Raw genomic sequence first — 19,842 nt, 5'->3', positions numbered from 1 at the left:
ATTTTAAGCAGGTCAAGAAGTTCCAGAGCACCTCTGATCAGCAGCATTTGATCCCGAAGACCCCCCCCCCACCACCTCAATAGCAGAGTCAAAGATCATGGGGCCGGGGAATTAAACTCTAGATGGCTGCAGAGTATTTTAGGGATCCTCTAGATGAAGAAGCATATGGTCTTTAAGAAAGTTATCCTGTAGTCTCTGGCAGTAGCAGACTGTAACTCTGAATCCCAGGCAAGCTCTCAGAATGTAACTGGATGTATTCTGGCACACCCACCAAAAATCAGACATGTGGCTTATCAAGTGGAAGATGAAACTAAGACTTCTTAAAAAGTAACCCTGTGACTTTCACAACGACAAAAGAGTTCACCCACATCTTCCCTTAAACAATATATTACTAGGCTGAATTTTAACCAGGTGTGGTACAATTTGGCAAAGATTTGCCGGGGTGCCCAACACTTGTCTGACAATGAATGACGAGCTGGGAGCAAGACATGCTGAGAGAATCTTCAACACTGCTAAGCCTTCTAGACTCTGAAAAATGGGAGCTGTTGCTCCTTGACCAAACCATAGCTATTTGTCACTAGCGTCCAGCAGAGCATAACCAATTCAATAGGGCTTGCTCACTGGGAACAGTGCTGATGCCTTTTTAAAAGGGTGAATCTAATTCGTGTTCAATACAGGTGAGAAAGCCAGTAGGAGGGAATAAAAAAAATAAGGCCATCTGACCCACCCTTTAGGGAAATGATCAAACCCACTGATGGAACACAGACATGACAGACTCCATGTTCAGATGGCACACGTGAGAATGGGTAAATAACCTCTCTCCTGTTCTGAGAATGTTGGGAGCCTCAGGAGTCAGAAGAAACCTGGGAGCTTACTCCAGGTTGGCAAGACAATGATCCACTGGGGACTAGAACCTCTCACAGGATTGGGAGCTTCCTGCCCCCAGGAGTGGGAAGAGTACTCCAAAGACTCTCAGGCCTCCAGTGCTGAGCAGCTGCTTTCTGGACAAGCCTAATTTGTTAGCATTAGTACTGCTGTCCACTCCCCCCACAGGCTGCCTTCCCCATGCTCGCCAGTCTGAAAAGGGTTGGGCCTTTCCAATGGAATGCCTCGCCACAATGAGGGCCCAGCAGCACTCGGGCCCCAAAAGGCCTCTCTGTAGGAAGATGGAAGGACCGAGAGAACTCATCCTGCTTCTCCCTTGCTAACAGCCGCAATGAAGTTTTCCCTTTTCCCAATTAAGCTTCTTCAGTAACCCTTACCCTGTAATGCTCTGGAGTTTATGATACTGTGTGGTGCGTGACAGGTAGAGGCTAGAAGGACCCACCTTGCATGACACTGCAGGGGCCAGGGATGGGTCTGAAGGCACATCCATCCTAAAAGGAATGGGTTGGCTGCGCCTCCTAGGCCTGGAATAACTGACTCTTCATTCAGACACACCAGTAGCGTGAAGAGATCAAATTTTACTTAGAGAAATTTTCAGAGGTGAAATAAAAGTTTCAAAGTAACACTTATATTTCCCCCACCCACTATCTTTTACTTTTAAAGAGAAACAAAGTTTCCACACTATCTTCTACTTTTAAAGAGAAACAAAGTTTCCACACTATCTTCTACTTTTAAAGAGAAACAAAGTTTCCACACTATCTTCTACTTTTAAAGAGAAACAAAGTTTTTGTTGTGGTAGTGAGTTTTTCTCCCTCCTTTAGCTGCAACTAACTTTTCTCTGGCGTCTTGTTTCCAGAGGGCCTTCACATTTACTTCACTCAGTAATTACTATAATTCCTATTTTACAGAGGAGTAAACAAAATATAGCTCAATAGAGTTTTAATATAGCCATTACTTTCTTAAAGTGAAATTAAATAATTTTTTAATAACTCCTGCAACAAAAACCAAAACTCTTGCAGTAAAACTGCTACTTTTTTGAGTCACTGTAGTATCTTTTAGGAGTTTAAACAGATGGTCCTTACCTTTACCAGTTTTCCAGTGATCTCAGGCACATCTCCCATTTTCCGGTTATCCAGCATGCGAATTTCGTAAGACTGACCTATTTTTAAAAATTGTGTATCAAAAACAATCCATATAAAGAACATCACTCTGTGTAACAAAAATTCAACTCAAACATACAACTGCCCAATATTAAATTCTAAAGAAGCAAACTCAGGTTAATCTTTCTCTTCCCTGCAAATCATATTTTCCTCCTTCCACTCTCAAAGAAGACTGAAGAGTTCCTCAGTCAGTTTACTTTCCTCTGTTATCCTCTCACACTCATTATCTGAGACCAATTTTTCATAACAGCTTTATTGAGGTATAACTTACATGCCATAAAATTGACCCTTTTAAAGTGTACAATTAACTGGTTTTTAGTAAATGCAGAGCTGTGCAGCCCAAACTGCTATTAATTTTAGAGCACCTTCATCATCAAAAAGAAAACGCATACCCGTGAGCAGTCCCTTCTCATCCACCCACCTCCACCCCCTCACAACCACTCATCAATCTACTTTCTTTCTCTTGGGATTTGGTTGCTTTAGACAGTAGATATAAATGGAATCACACAACAGGTGGCCTTTTGTGACTGGCCTTTTCACTTACAATGTTGCCAAGGTTCATCCAGGTTGTAGCATGTGTCAGTCTTTCCTATTTATGGCCAAATTATTCAACTGAATGCATACACCACACTTCGTTTATTCATTCAACAGCTGACAGACATCTGGGTTGTTTCCACTTTTTGGCTATTATGAATAATGATACTAGGAACATTTGTGGACAGGTTTTTGTGTAAACTAAGGTCAAATTTTAATCCTGGAGCTTTCTCCCTTGTGTCTAATGAACCCAACTCACATCTTGTCACTGCTCAATTAGGGTCCATAAAAAAAATACGAATAGAAACTCACACACCAATTTAATTAAGAAAATAAGCTGCTGCTGCCAAAAGTTAGTAATATGCTCCAAATCCACCAAAAAGATGTTTGGATTACCTATCATTAAATAATAAAAATGACAGCATAATTTGATATGCAGAAAATTAGTAGTAATTAAAGAGTGCTTCTAGTAACATATGAAGTTGAGGCTCTTTATAATAAAACTACCAATACCTTGCCCACACTCCACTGGGCTTACAAAAATATACAAAAGTACAAGATCATAGGGTCAAAACATAACAGTTACCAAAATACAACTAAATCACTCCAAGGCTGGTGAAGGAAAACAACTGCTGTATACACCACTAAGGAACAGTCAAATTCATTCAACACACTGAGAGAGATTAAACTAAAAACACCCTTATGGTAACAGAGATTTTTTTAAAAAGTTAAATCTGCAGCATACTTAACAATGGATCTGAACCTGGAAAAAGAATAAACAATAACTTCTTTAAAAACGGAAATGAATATCCAGGAGTGGTCACGAGCCCCTACTGCCACCCTCCCAGACCCCAGGGGTGGTCACGAGCTGCTGCTGCCCCCACTGCGTGCTCCGAGGGTGTGCCTGAGCCGCTGCCAGACCAGACACCAGCCGTGGCATCTGCACACCCCGCCCCTCTCGGGGGTAATGACCAGCACACACTGAGTAAAGAGGCAACAGGCATCCATACTAAAAACAGCCTCGTATCAAATATATTAAACACGTACAAGCTACACAGGGACACCCCCACATAAACAGCCCTCTAAGACCAAAGTAGGTAACTGTTTCTCCTAAACGCACAGAGTAAGATAGACACAAGTAAAATGAATCAGCAGAGGAACCACTCCCAGTTAAAAGACCAACAGAATTACCCTCAAAGAACAAACAATGAAGCAGACCTCTTCAGTCTAATAGACACCGATTTCAAAAAAGAGGCAATGGAAATACTAAAGGAACTAAGAAAGGCTATTGACAGAAATGCAGATTACTGTAAAAAAAAAAAACAGCTAGAAACTATAAAGATGAACCAAGAAAAATTAGAAAACTCATTTGCAGACGTGAAAGCTGAGATAAAGACAATGAATAGCAGAAAGAATAATGCAGAAGAACAAGTCAACTGGAAGATAAAATAATGGAAACCACCGAATCAAGACAGCAGACAGAAAGCCAAATGAAAAAAAAAAAATGAAAGCAACATAAGAGACCTATGGGATAATATAAAGCATGCCAACCTATGCATACTAGGAATTCCAGAAGAGGAAGAAAAAGAAAAGAGGACTGAAAAAATATCTGAAGAAATTATGGCTGAAAAGTTTCCAAACCTAAAGAAGGAAACAGATATCCAGGTACAGGAAGCACAGAGGGTCCCAAACAAGATAAATCCAAAACAGACCTACACCAAGACATATTATAACAAAAATAGCAAAACTTAAAAAGAGAGGATTTTAAAGGCAGCAAGAGTTCATTACAAGGGAACCCCCATAAGACTATCAGCTGGTTTCTATACAGAAACGTTGCAGGCCAGAAGGGAGTGGCAAGATATTGGGTTGGCCAAAAAATTCGTTCAGGTTTCCCCATACCGTCTTATGGCAAAACCCAAACGAACTTTCTGGCCAACCCAATATATTCAGTTCTGAGAGGGAAAAATGTGTAACCTAGGATACTCTATCCAGCAAGATTATCATTTAGAATAGAAGAAGAGATAAAGAATTTCTCGGACAAGCAAAAACTAAAAGAATACAGCAATACTAAACCCATCCTAAAGGAAATATTGAAAGGTCTTCCCTAAACAGAAATGAAGAATCTATAGGAAAGAGAAAATCACAACTGGAAAATAAATCATTTAAATGAGCTAGTACAGATTTAAAAAGATTAAAAAATTTCTGTGAAAGTGATGATAACCACAATGAACAGCAAAAGGATAAACATGAAGATGTAAAAGAGGACATCAAAATTGTAAAATGGGGGCATCCCTTGTGGTGCAGTGGTTAAGAATCTGCCTGCCAATGCAGGGGGCACAGGTTCGAGCCCTGGTCCGGGAGAATCCCACATGCTGGGGAGCAGCTGGGCCCGTGAGCCACAGCTGCTGAGCCTACACTCTGGAGCCTGTGAGCCACAGCTGCTAAGCCCACGTGCCACAACTGCTAAGGCCTGTGCACCTGGAGCCCATGCTCCACAATGGGAGAGGCCACTGCAATGGGAAGCCCGTGCACCGCGGCAGGGAGTGACCCCTGCTTGCCGCAACTGGAGAGGGACTGCCTGCAGCAGCAAAGATCCAACGCAGCCAAAAATAAATAATCAATTAATTAAAAAAATTGTAAAATGGGGGGCAGGGAAGAAAATGTAGAATTTGTTCTCCCTAAAATGTGCTTGAGCCTATATGACTATCAGTCTAAGGCAAGGAGATACAGGAAGGGGTTAACATACTTGAAAAACAGGGTTATCACAAATCAAAAACATAGAACAGATTCACAAAAACCAAAAAGAAAAGAAAATAAGTATAATATCAATACAAAAGAAAATAATCAGAACACACACGCACAAACACACACAAGAACAAAGAAAAAGGGACAGAGAAGAAATAAAAATCAATGGGAAAATAAGGTTTAAAATGGCAATAAACATTGGGTTGGCCAAAAAGTTCCTTTGGTTTTTAAGTAAAAATAAGATACGTTTTTCATTTTTACCCAGAACTTTATTGAACAATGTATTCACCATTTTCTTCCACTACCTTCTGCCATTTTTCAGGAAACTTCATAATTCCATCTTCCCAAAACTTTTTATCTTTTTGAGCAAAGAACTGTTCCAGGTGCCTTTTACAGTCTTCCAGAGAATGGAAGTTTTTTCCATTAAGAGAATTTTGTGAAGACGTAAAAAAATGGAAATCCGAAGTGCAGTGTCTTGTATATACGGCGGATGAATCAGAACTTCCCAGCCAAGCTGTAACAGTTCTTGTCTGGTCATCAAAGAAACATGCGGTCTTGTGTTATCCTGATGGAAGATTATGTGTTTTCTGTTGACTAATTCTGGACTCTTTTTGTCAAGTGCTGCTTTCAGTTGGTCTAACTGGGAGCAGTACTTGTTAGAATTAATCATTTGGTTTTCTGGAAGGAGCTCGTAATAGAGGACTCCCTTCAATCCCACCATATACATAATATCACCTATTTGGATGAAGACCCGCCTTTGGTGGGGTTGGTGGTGGTGGTTCATTTCGCTTACCCCACGATCTCTTCCATTCCACATTATTGTACAGCATCCATTTTTCATCGCCTGTCACATTTTGTTTTAAAAACAGAACGGTTGTGTTACGTTTAAGTAGAGAATTGCATACGGAAATCAATCAAGAAGTTTTTTTTTTTTGCTTAACTTACGTGGAACCCAAACATCAAAGCGATGAACATAACCAAACTGGTGCAAATGATTTTCAATGCTCGATTTGGATATTTTGCTTCTGTCGACTATCTGCTGCGTGGTATAACACTGATTGTTCTCAATGAATACCTCAATTTGATCGCTATCAACCTCAATCTCTCTACCTGACCATGGAGCAACGTCCAGCAAGAAATCCCCAGCACGAAACCTCGCAAACCACTTTTGACATGTTCAATCAGTCACAGCACCTTCTCCATACACTTCACAAATATTTTTTGCATTTCAGTTGCGTTTTTACCTTTCCTGAAATGATAAACCATAATATGCTGAAAAAGTTGCTTTTTTCTTCCATCTTCAATATTAAAATAGCTACACAAAAATTCACCAATTTTGATGTTTTTTTTTTTAATGCACACTGATATGATAGCTGTCACAACAGAGTCTAACAAAATTGTTTCAAATGAAGTTAAAGATAACTAAGCAATACTAAAGCCAGCTTACAGAAAAAAAGCAAATGAACTTTTGGGCCAACCCAATACATAGCTATCAATAATTACCTTAAATGTCAACGGACTAAATGTTTCAATCAAAAGACAAAGAGTGGCAGACTGGATTAAAAAATAAGAGGCTACAATGTGCTGCCTACAAGAGACCCACTTTAGGGCAAAGGACACACACAGATTTAAAGTAAGGGGATGGAAAAAGATACTTCATGCAAACAGAAATGATAAGAGAGTGGGGGTCACAATACTCATAGCAGAAAAAATAGACTTTAAAATAAAAGCCATAAAGAAAGATAAAGAAGGACACTATATAATGATAAAAGAATCAATACAAGAAGAGGATTTTACATATATGCACTTAATAAAGGAACACCCAAATACATAAAACAAAGACTAACCAGACATAAAGGGAGAAACTGACAATACAATTTAACATCACACTGACATCAATGAACATATCCTCTAGACAGAAAATCAATAAGGCAACAGAGATCCTAAATGACACAAGTTAGACTTAATTGATATTTTCAGGACGTTACATCCGAAAAATCCAGAATACACATTCTTTTCAAGTGCACATGGAACATTCTCTAGAACTGACCACATACTAGGGCACAAAACAAGCTTCAACAAATTTAATAAGAGTACAGGAATTATCTTAAGCATCTTTTCTGACAACAATGGCAGGAAACTAGAAATAAACAACAGAAAAAGAAATGAGAAAAATAAAACACGATTACATGGAGACAAAACAACATGGTACTAAAAAAATAGGTCAATGATGAAATCAAAGAGGAAATTAGAAAATACCTCGAGACAAATGACAATGAAAACACAACCATACAAAATCTATGGGATGCAGCAAAAGCAGTTCTTAGAGGGAAGTTCACAGGAATACAGGCCTTCCTCAAGAAACAAGAAAAATCTCAAACAACCTATCACTTAAAAGAATTAGAAAAAGAAGAACAAACAAAACCTAAAGTCAGCAGAATGAAGAAAATAATAACTATCAGAGAGGAAATAAATTAAGAAAAAATTAAAAAACAATAGAAAACAATTCAATAAAACCAAGAGCCGGTTCTTTGAAAGGATAAACAAGACTGACAAACTGCTGGCCAAGCTCAACAAGAAGAAAAGAGAGAGAACCCAAATAAACAAAGTAACAAATGAAAAAGGAGGCTTAACAACTGATACTGCAGAAATACAAAAAACCATAAGGGAATACTATGAATAATTACATGCCAAAAATTCGACAACCTAGAAGAAATGGCAAAGTTTCTAGAAACATACAGCCCACAAAAACTGAATCAAGAAAAAATAGATAATTTGAACAGATAGATCACTAGAAGTGAAATAGAATCTGTAATAAAAAAAAAACTCCCTATTAACAAAAGTCCAGGACCAGATGGCTTCTACCAAACATATAAAGAAGAACTCATACCTATCCTTCTCAAACTCTTCCAAAAAAACTGAAAGGGGGGAACACTCCCAAGTGCATTCTATGAAGCCACCATCATCCTGATACCAAAACCAAAGACACCACGAAAAAAGAAAATTACAGGCCAGTACCTTTGATGAATATAGATGCAAAAATTCTCAACAAAATATTAGCAAACTGAATCCAACAACACATAAAAAGGATTATATACCATGATCAAGTTGGATTCATTCCAGAGTTACAAGGATGGTTCAACATATGCAAATCAATCAACGTGATACACCACATCAACAAAAGACAAAAGCCACATGATCATCTCAAAAGACAGAAAAAGCATTTGAAAAAATTCAACATCCATTCATGATAAAAAAAAAACTTTTACCAAAGTAGATATAGAGGAAACATATCCCAACATAATAAAAGCCATTTAGGACAAACCCACAGCCAATATAATACTCAATGGTGAAAAGCTGAAAGCCTTGCCACTAAAATCTGGAACAAGACAAGGCTGCTCATTCTCACCACTCCTATTCAACATAGTATTGGAAGTCCTAGCCACAGCAATCAGACAAGAAAGCGAAACAAAAGGTATCCAAATTGGAAGGGAAGAGGTAAAACTGTCACTATATGCAGATGACATGATACTATATATAGAAAAACCTAAGGACTCCACACAAAAACTACTAGATCTAATAAACAAATTCAGCAAAGTATCAGGATACAAGATTATCATTCAGAAATCAGTTGCATGTCTTTACACCAACAATGAAATGTCAGAAAGAGAACGTAAAAAAAACAATATCTTTTAAAATTGCGACCCCCAAAATAAAATACCTATGAATAAACGTGACCAAAGAGGTGAAAGACTTATACGCTGAGAACTATAAAACATTAATAAAGGAAACTGAAGATGATTCAAAGAAGTGGAAAGATATCTCATGCTCTTGGATTTGAAGAATATTGTTTAAATGGCCATATTACCCAAAGCAATCTACAGATTAATGCAGTCCCCATCAAATTACCCATGACATTTTTCACAGAACTAGAACAAGTAATCCTAACTTGATATGGAACCATAAAACATCCAGAATTGCCAAAGCAATCCTGATGAAAAAGAGCAAACAGGAGGCATAACCATCCCAGACTTCAGACACTACTACACAGCTACAGTAATCAGTGTTGTATTGCCACAAAAGCAGACATACAGACCAACAGAACAGTGAGCCCAGAAATAAATCCACACACCTACGGTCAATTAACCTTCGACAAAGGAGGCAAGAATGTAAAATGGAAAAAAGGCTCTTCAGCAAGTGGTGTTGGGAAATTGGACAGACGTATGTAAATCAATGAAGTTAGAACACACCCTCTCACCATATGCAAAAATAAACTCAAATGGCTTAAAGACTTAAAAGACATGACACTATAAAACTCCTAGAAGAGAACATAGGCAAAATATTCTCTGACATAAATCATACCAATATTTCTTAGGTCAGTCTTCCAAGGCAACAGAGATAAAAATAAAAATGAGACCGAATCAAACTTACAACATTTTGCACAGCAAAGGAAACCATAAACAAAACGAAAAGACCACCTACAGAATAGGAGAAAATATCTGCCAACAATGCAACAGACAGGGTCTTAATTTCCAAAATGTACAAATAGCTCATAAAACTGAACACCAAATTTACAAACAACCCAATCGAAAAATCAGCAGACCTATAGAGATATTCCTCCAAAGAAGAAATACAGATGGCCAGTAGGAACATGAAAAGATGCTCAACATAGCTAATTATTAGAGACATGCAAATCAAAACTACAATAAGGTACCACCTCACAAAGGTCAGAATGGCCATCATTAGAAAGTCTACAAATAACAAATGCTGCAGAGGGTGTGGAGAAAAGGGAACCCTCCTACACTGTTGGTGGGAATGTAAGCTGGTACAGCCACTATGGTAAACAGTATGGACATTCATCAGAAAATTAAAATAGAATTACCATATGATCCAGCAATCCCACTCCAGGGCATATATCCAGACAAAACCATAATTCAAAAAGATAAAGGCACCCCTATATTCACAGCAGCACTATTCATAATAGCCAAGACGTGGAAACAACCTAAATGTCCACTAACAGACAAACTGATAAAGATGTGGTAAATAGATAAAATACAATACTACTCAGCCATAAAAAAGAACAAAATAATGCCACTTGCAGCAACACGGATGCAACTAGAGATTATCATACTAAGTGAAGTAAGTCAGAAAGAGAAAAACAAATACCATCTGATATCACTTACATGTGGAATCTAAAATATGACACAGGGGACTTCCCTGGTGGTCCAGTGGTTAAGACTTTGCCTTCCAATGCAGGGGCTGTGGGTTCAATCCCTGGTCAGGGAGCTAGGATCCCACATGCCTCGTGGCCAAAAAACCAAAACATAAAACAGAAGCAATATTGTAATAAACTTAATAAAGACTTTTTTTTTTTTTTTTAAATAAGAGCTCTGCCGGGTCTTTGTAGTGGCATGTGGGCTCTTTTAGTTGGGGCATGCAAACTCCTAGCTGTAGCATGTGGGATCTAGTTCCCTGACCAGTGATCAAACCCAGGCCCCTTGCATTGGGAGCATGGAGTCTTAGCCACTGGACCACCAGGGAAGCCCCAATAAAGACTTTAAAAAATGACACAAATGAACCTATCTATGAAACAGAAACAGAATCACGGACATAGAAAACAGACTAGTGGTTGCCAAGGGGGACGGGAGTGGGAGAGGGAGGGAGAGGGAGGGGTTGGGAGTTTGGGATTAGCAGATATAAACTAGTATATACAGAATGGATAAACAACAAGGTCCTACTGTATAGCACAGGGAACTACGTTCAATATCCTGTGATAAACCATGACGGAAAAGAATATGAAAAAGAATGTATATATATATATATATATATATATATATATATATGCGTGTGTGTGTATAACTGTATCACTTTACTGTACAGCAGTATTTAACACACTGTAAATCAACTATACTTCAATTTAAAAAGTTAAAAAATAAAAGATTTTAAAAAAGCAAATGAATAGCTATCATTGATAAATACAGCATTACATATCTGAAATTACACTCAACCTCAAGAATTTAGGACACAAAAATTAACAAAATGTTTGTGCTGATTATCAGATCAACAAAAAACTGTTTGAGTAATTTAAAAAATCAAGTGGGTAAAGATGGGGGAGAAATAAGCACATAAAATGTGGGGAAATGTAAACTGATAAACTGTTTTTGAAAGATAGTCTGCCTGCACCTGTTAACAAGTTAAATACTGCATCTTTTGACTCAGGGATTCTGATTATCAAGAGGGGGAATATTTGCACCTCACACTGGTCACAGAGGGCTAATCTCCCTAGTACCAAAGGAAAAGAACTCTTACAAAATTGCTAACAAATGCCCAACAACCCTAGCAGAAAATGAGCAAATGACATGAACATGTACTTCACACAAAAGAAGGAAAGCCAACAGTTCTTAAACATATTAAAAGACATTTGAGGGCTTCCCTGTGGCACAGTGGTTAAAGAATCCACCTGCCAAGGCAGGGACACGGGTTCGAGCCCTGGTTTGGGAAGATCCCACATGCTGTGGAGCAACTAACCCCACGTGCCACAACTACTGAGCCTGCACACCTAGAACCCAAGCTCCGTAACAACTGTGACTCGCCACAACTAGAGAAGGCCTGCGTGCAGCAACAAAGACCCAACGCAGCCAAAAATAAATAAATAAATAAATAAATTTTTAAAAAAGAAGAAAGAAAAAGACATTCGATGTCTGGGAATTCCCTGGTGATCCAGCAGTTAGGACGCTGTGCTTCCACTGCCAGGATGCCGGGTTATATCCATGGTCAGGGAGTTAATAAGATCCCGCGAGAAGTGACACACAGCCAAGAAAAAAAAAAAGACATTCAGACATTTGAACTCCATCAGAGACATGCAAGTTAAAGCCATACTGAAATGGCTTTTCACCTATCAGATTAGCATGAATCTCTCAGTTTGAGATGTCATGGCTAAAGGGAAACAGTCACTCTCCTCTATGGACAGTAGAGGTGGAGATGGTTTAAGAAGCAGTTGTCACTCTGGAGAGATTCTGAAGGTAGAGCCTATGTATTTTCTGGTATATTAATTAAAGTGTGAGAGAAAGAGCAGCTGAGGGTTACTCCAGATTTTTGGCTAAGGAACTTCCTGACATGGGGAAGATCACAAGAAGCAGATCTCAGAGAGAAAATCAAGGAGTGCGATTGCATACATTTTATCAAGTTGATTTATAAATCTGAGAACCCAAAGAAAAGCAGTCTGTGAGATGGGAGATGGACCAAATGCACAAGGAGGGAGGGAAAACTTCTCTCGCCAGGATTCCCTTGTGGTCCTCAAAAACTCAAAATTCTAAGGATTGAAAAAGATCAAAGGAAGAAATCTCAATGTGCCTTATCTTCTTTTGTATTATTTTTCCTCCTCAACCTTAGGATATTTCTGTGCTCAATATAAAGTTCAATCTGTTTCCACGAACAGATCTCAGGCTTGGCTGCTCCTGTATTAAAGCACTATAGATTTTTATTCTTCTGAAGTCAAAAGCAGGTTTTTTAAAAAGGCTCTGTAACACTTATTATGCTTCAAATGATTTCCCTGTTGGAAACTATATATGTCCTAGCTTTCTTCCTTCTTCAGTTTTATCCCATGTCTCCCACTATTTAGAAATCCCTCCCCACCAAGTTTTACTCAATGGCAATATCCATTGATATACTACCAGACTTTTATTGGTTCAATTTCTCCCTCTATTTGATCCCCCTCCATAATTCTCCTAATAAAACAACTTCCTGAAATGTTAGTCTAGGTTCCAAATGAAATATTAAAAAGGTCCCACTACCAACGAAGTATAAAGTTAACACAAACTGCAATACTCTAAAAGTTACTAGTCCTATTTTTAGCTTTATCTTCTGAATTTACCTGTCACATTTGGATTTGTTTACTCCTTTCTTGGCTTAGAAAAGCAAAAGAACTGACAGAATTGAAAAATGTAAGTGCTATGAGTGCATGTCCCCAACTACCTTTGAATATAGAGTGTAAGATGGACTCTAGAGCAAAATGGAGCCCAAGGTGTGACAGATCCACCTTGGTTAAGTTCAAAGCATTTATTTCTACGGTCCTAATACAGAACTTTAATCTATAACAAGAACCAAAGCTAACCTCAAGGAAATCTACCACAGTGTAAAATGAACTTACCAAAAAATATATTTTCTTTTTTGAAGCATCAATCATTTAACAGTATTTTTAATCCAATAGACATGCTACTTTATTTCCTAGACCTAAAACTTGTTTGCAAGATAGCTAATACTGGTTAATTAACAGGGTGCTCCAAGTAGAATTTGGCCTCCATATGAACAGGTATTTCTGATCTAATAGCAGCAATAAGCTGATCTGGAATAAATCAACGGTTTAAGATCAGAAGTCTCACTCATGGGACTTCCCTGGTGGCACAGAGGTTAAGAATTCGCCTGGCAATGCAAGGGACACGGGTTTGATCCCTGGTCCGGGAAGATCCCACATACCACAGAGCAGCTAAGCCCATGCGCCACAACTACTGAGCCCATGTGCCCTGGAGCCTGCGCGCTGCAACTAATGAAGCCTGCACGCTCTAAGGCCTGTGTGCCGCAACTACTGAGCCCATGTGCTGCAACTACTGAAGCCTGTGCACCTACAGCCTGTGGTCCACAACAAGAAAAGCCATTGCAATGAGAAGCCCACGCACCTCAATAAAGAGCAGCCCCCTCTTGCCGCAACTAGAAAAAGCCTGTGCGCAGCAACGAAGACCTGACACAGCCAAAATGTAATAATAAATTAAATAAATAAAAATGAATAGTGGGCTTCCCTGGTGGCGCAGTGGTTGAGAGTCCGCCTGCTGATGAGCCATGGCCGCTGAGCCTGCACGTCCGGAGCCTGTGCTCCGCAACAGGAGAGGCCACAACAGTGAGAGGCCCGCGTATCGCAAAAAAAAAAAAAAAAAAGAATAGTAAGATATTCCTATTAAAAAAAACCCAAAAAACAAGAAGTCATGTCACTCATATCATGGTGGGGAAGCATCATGGATTCAGCTACTGGGGCTACTGAACAAGGGGCAGCCTATTCCAGCCAGATCCCTGCCCAAAGGGATAGGCAACTGCTTACTCCCCTTTCTGTGGCTCCATATTGGGACTACAGTTTTTTTACTCCACAAAGTTAGAGGTTTAGGGACCTCCCTGGTGGTCCAGTGGTTAAGAATCTGCCCTCTAATGCTGGCAACGGGGTTCGATCCCTGGTCGGGGAACTAAGACCCCCACATGCTGTGGGGCAACTAAGCCCGTGCGCTCCAGAGTCTGCGCACCACAACTAGAGAGCCCACACGCCACAACGAAAGATCCCGCATGCCCCAACTAAGACCCGATGCAGCCAAATAAATAAATATTTAATAATAATTTTTTTTAAAGTTAGAGGTTTAAGTTTTCTCATTACCTAAGAGCTGAGACGGATAGCTGCCCAGGCATAACTAGAAAAACACAAATACAGCTTTTAAACTCTGTACTTCTATCATTAAAACAGTACGAAAACCGACACTCTAAAGCATCAGTACTTGTTCCAATTTCTACCTGAGATGAAGTTAAGACTACACAGGATTATTTTTCTTTACGTTGCACAATGGTATTACACAATGACAAATATTCTTTAGCAACAGCTGCTCCGGAGGCAGAAGGTGAGCAATGAGCTTGAAGGGGAGGCTAATAGGAGTGACCAAGCTATGGCCTAAGAATAGCTACAGCCCCACCTATGTGTCAACGCTCCTCTGAGGAAATCTGTCTACAAGAAGGGGTGGTGAGGGGACGCTCACATATTTGCCTGAATATTCAAAGTAATAAAAAGTTGAAGCATGGTCTCCAGACCAGCAGCATCAGCATCACTTGGAAACTCGTCAGAAATACAAATTCTCCAGCTCCGCTCCAGACCCACTGACTCAGAAACTCTATCAGTCATGTTTGACAAGCCTTCTAGGTGATCCCAATGCATGCTGTCGTTGGAGACCACTGCTCTGTGCAAAGCTACAAATATCCAGTCAGTCAATGCTGTTTCTAGCACAAAGCATTCGGGACCTTCTCCTGGGAATAACTTGTCTATGCCAAAATTAAGAACTAAGTCATTCTAAAGCTGTTTAAAGTAAATTACGTTATGATTCCTTTATAAGCAACCAAAATTCATTAAATAGTCATTTATTATTTGACAGGATTGTAAATCCTGTAACAGTCTAGGATAGCTCTCACTCCAATACACACACATGCTCCACAAATCCACTTATCCTCATATATGTTCATTACACATGTGTATACAGTCCATATATTTGAATATACATATATGTGCACATTTACACACACACACACACACACACTCATGCGTGCAAGGGCTCAGGGTTCATTAGATGCCCATTTCAAGACCCAGCTTTGACTGGGCCTTCAGAGATAAGCTAGGAGGCAGTAAGTACTATAGTATGCAGAGTGTTTCTGTCTACAATCTTAACAGTAAATGACAGCCACACTATGGAAACAGCTCTGATACACAACAGTAGCTCATTATGCACCACTTTGGAGATCATCTACATGGTACACATTTGCCTTGGTTGATGGGTTAGTTTCCTATTGCTGCTGTAACAAACTTCCACAAACTCAGTGGCTTGAAACTATGCAAATTTATTATCACACAGTTCTAGAGTTCAGAAGTCCAGAACGGGTCTAGTGGGCTAAAATGAAGCTGTCAGCAGGCTGCATTCCTTCTGGAAGCTGTAGGGGAAAATCTACTTCCTTGACTTATCTACTTCTTGCAGTAGCCTACATCCATTAGTTTGTGGCAGTCTTCCTTCATCTTCAAATCTCCCTCTGACTCCTGCCTCTCCTGCCTACTTCTTTCACTTTTAAGGACCCTTGTGATTTCACTGGGCCACCTGGATAATCCAGGATAATCTCTCCATCTCAACAGCCTTAATTAAATCATGCCTGCAAAGTGCCTTTTGGTATAAGGTTAAAATATTCACAGGTTTTGGGGATTAGGATACGAACATCTTCGAGGCACCATTATTCTACCAGCCACAGTTGCTAAGCAGTGCAAACATGTTATTTCTACAGTTCAAAACTCTGCTACAGGGGGACTTCCCTGGTGGTCAATATTGTTAAGAATCCGCCTTCCAATGCAGGGGACGTGGGTTTGATCCCTGGTCAGGGAACTAAGATCCCACATGCCACAGGGCAACTAAGCCTGCCCGCTCTAGAGCTTGCGCACCACAACTAGAGAGCCTGCATACTGCAACGAAAGATCTCGTATGCCACAACTAAGACCCGATGCAGCCAAATAAATAAATATTAAAACAAACAACAAACAAACTCTGCTACAGCCTTATTTAAAAGATTGTAGGGACTTCCCTGGTGACACAGTGGTTAAGAATACGTCTGCCAATGAAGGGGACATGGGTTCGAGCCCCATTCCGGGAAGATCCCACATACCTTGGAGCAACTAAGCCCGTGCACCACAACTACTGAACCTGCGCTCTAGATCCCACAAGCCACAACTACTGAAGCCCGCGCTCCTAGAAGCCATGCTCTGCAACAGAAGCCACTGCACCACAACGAACAGTAGCCCCGCCCCGCTTGCCGCAACTAAAGAAAGCCCACGCACAGCAACAAAGACCCAATGCTGCCAAATTAAAAAAAAAAAAAAAAAAAGATTGTAATCATACTTGCCAACAAACCTGGCAAAAATCCCGAGTCATTACACAGGTATCTAGTCCCAGGGTTGCATTCTAACCATCTGTAAAAGTTGCTCATCTATCTGCCATAGGAAACTAACACATTAGCCAAGGTCTAACCACTTGGTTTTCCAGTACAATCAGAAACCATTAAAGCTATCTAGTTATAAATAATAGTAACAGCAGCAAAGGCTAGTGTTGTGCTTCCTATGTACTGGCCACCTTATAAGTGCATTACACATATTAACTCAATTTAATTCTCAGCTACCTTAGGTGGGGGTTATTTTATTAAAGGAACTTGCCTGGACAAGCAAGTGGTGTAATGGGATCTAAACACAGGCAGCCTGGCCCCAGAGACAGCTAATGACAACCGCTCACTGCTGCCCTCTACCTCTCACCCCGCTACATGAAGAAAAACATTTAAATCACCAGTCACTGTAACGAGTTGACACATTTAAAAGGAAAAAAAAGGTATGTGAATAATGTGTGTAAAGACATCCCATATGCAGCAGAGGTGCATATATCCTGGGCAGTCCTATCTCATTCTTCTACCAGGCATTACTTTAGGGATGGAAGTTCTCTCTTAAATTTCATCCTTTAGTGACAAGATCATTATATTCACCACAACTATGCTTAAGCATATAATTCAGTCATCACAGAATAAGTTTATTGGAATAAATAAATTAATGATACAATATTTTCGTTATACAAAGGGTATCATTTAACAGGATTACAATCTTCTTAGGTGTCTAAAAAGGGTTCTAATTTATTGGCTACTTGGGGCCAGCGAGCAGAAGAGTTTTATTGTATACTCTTTCATACCTTCTGAACTTTGAACCATGTATATAAATCATTTAGTTACACTGTTGAATTTTAAATGGTGACCATTAACTGAAAAGTTAGAAAACACTGGAACTATTCTAGTAAAGAGACTCAGTGGTTAAGAAAATGAGATTTGGAATTAGAAATCTCTGGGTTTAAGTCCCTATAAAAAGCATGGTCAATCTAAAAAGATAACTGTAAGAAAAAATTACTCCCTCTAAAGCTTTAATATAAAGTGGGGATAACTGCTTTCACTGTCACTATTATTTCCAAGTAACAGACAAAAAAGTGACTGCTTAATTTCCCTCTCACTTACTATAATGAGTGGGGAAGCTTAAAGGAATTAAAACTTGTGCTAATGAAGAACAACTTCAAGTGCCCTATCTAATCCCTTCTTTATAAAGCTTTTGTATCCTTTTTTGATAAACAAGGCAACACTGCCATGATGAGTCATTTTCCCTTGGTGGAGCTGAAGAGTTCATTTGAAGATAAGAAAATTAACTCATGAGTAAATCTGAATAAAAATCTAACTCCTAAGAACAGGAAGACTAAAGAGTAAATTATGTCAATATTTAACAGTCACACTATCAAAGTTGATGTACAGATGATACTATACTAAAATGGGTCACTGAGACGCATTTTACATACTTTGCAGAAATTTCCCAGGGCAATGTCACCCAGCTAAAAAATATCCATGGAATTTTACTGGAATTCCTACATAAAAATCAATCATTTTTATTTTCCATATCTATGCCTGATTCTCTTTATATATTTCAGGAAAGGCTTCTGTAAAAAAAATCAAAACTATACATGCACTACTTAGAATGTTTCCTTTTGAAAAGTGAGTCTGATCAACTTAAGATACTCTGCTGGGGCATCAGATCAAGATGACAGAGGAGTAGGACGTGGAGCTCACCTTCTCCCACAAATACATCAAAAATACATCTACAACCTAGAGACTGTCCTACAGAGTGAAGTAAGTCAGAAGGAGAAAAACAAATACCGTATGCTAACACATATATATAGAATCTAAAAAAAAAAAAAAGAAAATGGTCAGAAGAACCTAGGGGCAAGACGGGAATAAAGACGCAGACCTACTAGAGAATGGACTTGAGGATATGGGGAGGGGGAAGGGTAAGCTGTGACAAAGTGAGAGAGTGGCATGGACATATATACCAAATATAAAACAGATAGCTAGTGGGAAGCAGCCGCATAGCACAGGGAGATCAGCTCGGTGCTTTGTGACCACCTAGAGGGGTGGGATAGGGAGGGTGGGTGGGAGGGAGATGCAAGAGGGAAGAGATATGGGAACATATTTATATGTATAACTGATTCACTTTGTTATAAAGCAGAAACTGACACATCATTGTAAAGCAATTATACTCTAATAAAGATGTTAAAAAAATACATCTACATGCAGAATGCTTCTCACAGAACATCTACTGGATGCTGGCAGAAGGACTCAGACTTCCAAAAGGGCAAGAAAATCTCCATGTAACTGGGTAGGGCCAAAAAAAGAAAAGAAAAGAAAAGAAACAGAAAGAGAGAGAAATGAATCGGGACAGGACCTATGCCCCTGGGAGGGAGCTGTGAAAGAAGAAAGGTTCCTGCACCCTGGGAAGTCCCCTCACTGCCTGGGAGATCAGCTGGGACAGAGGGGGAGGTTTGGAGGTTTGGAGCCTTGGAGGGGAGCACAGCAACCAGTTTGTGCAGGGCAAAGTGGAGGGAGACCTGCACAGATGGTTGGTGCCACAGAGCAGCACTCCCCAGCCTGGGACACTCATCAGCTGGGTCAGGTGGGGGCTGGGTGCTGAGGTTCAGGCTTTGGAGGTCAGACCGGGAGGTGAGGACTGAGGTTGGCTGTGTGGAGACGGCCTGAGGGGGCTAGGGTGTGGTGAGCCACAACCGAGGGAGTCGAGGAAGAAGCCTGGGCCTGCCAGAGAGGCAAGGCACCATCGCGGGGGGCACACAAGGAGAGGGGTGGGCCGCCACAGAAGCTTCTTTCTCCG

The 19,842-nt window shown here is 39.9% G+C and overlaps 1 protein-coding gene across 2 annotated transcripts in view; it reads right to left on the bottom strand.

The window, feature by feature from the left end:
• Positions 1-19,842, bottom strand: part of UBP1 (upstream binding protein 1) — a 66,139-nt gene that overhangs the window by 22,668 nt on the left and 23,629 nt on the right. For both annotated transcript variants that reach the window (XM_065884973.1, XM_065884974.1), the window contains exon 3: positions 1,968-2,044. In XM_065884973.1, the coding sequence (XP_065741045.1) occupies positions 1,968-2,044 (77 nt within the window). The remainder of the gene's footprint in view (positions 1-1,967; positions 2,045-19,842) is intronic.

Source organism: Phocoena phocoena, chromosome 10 (genome assembly GCF_963924675.1).
Source record: "Phocoena phocoena chromosome 10, mPhoPho1.1, whole genome shotgun sequence".
In the NCBI taxonomy this organism is placed as follows: Eukaryota; Metazoa; Chordata; class Mammalia; order Artiodactyla; family Phocoenidae; genus Phocoena; species Phocoena phocoena.
Note: the sequence above shows the minus strand (reverse complement) of the source record. Positions and strands in the feature narration are given on the sequence as shown.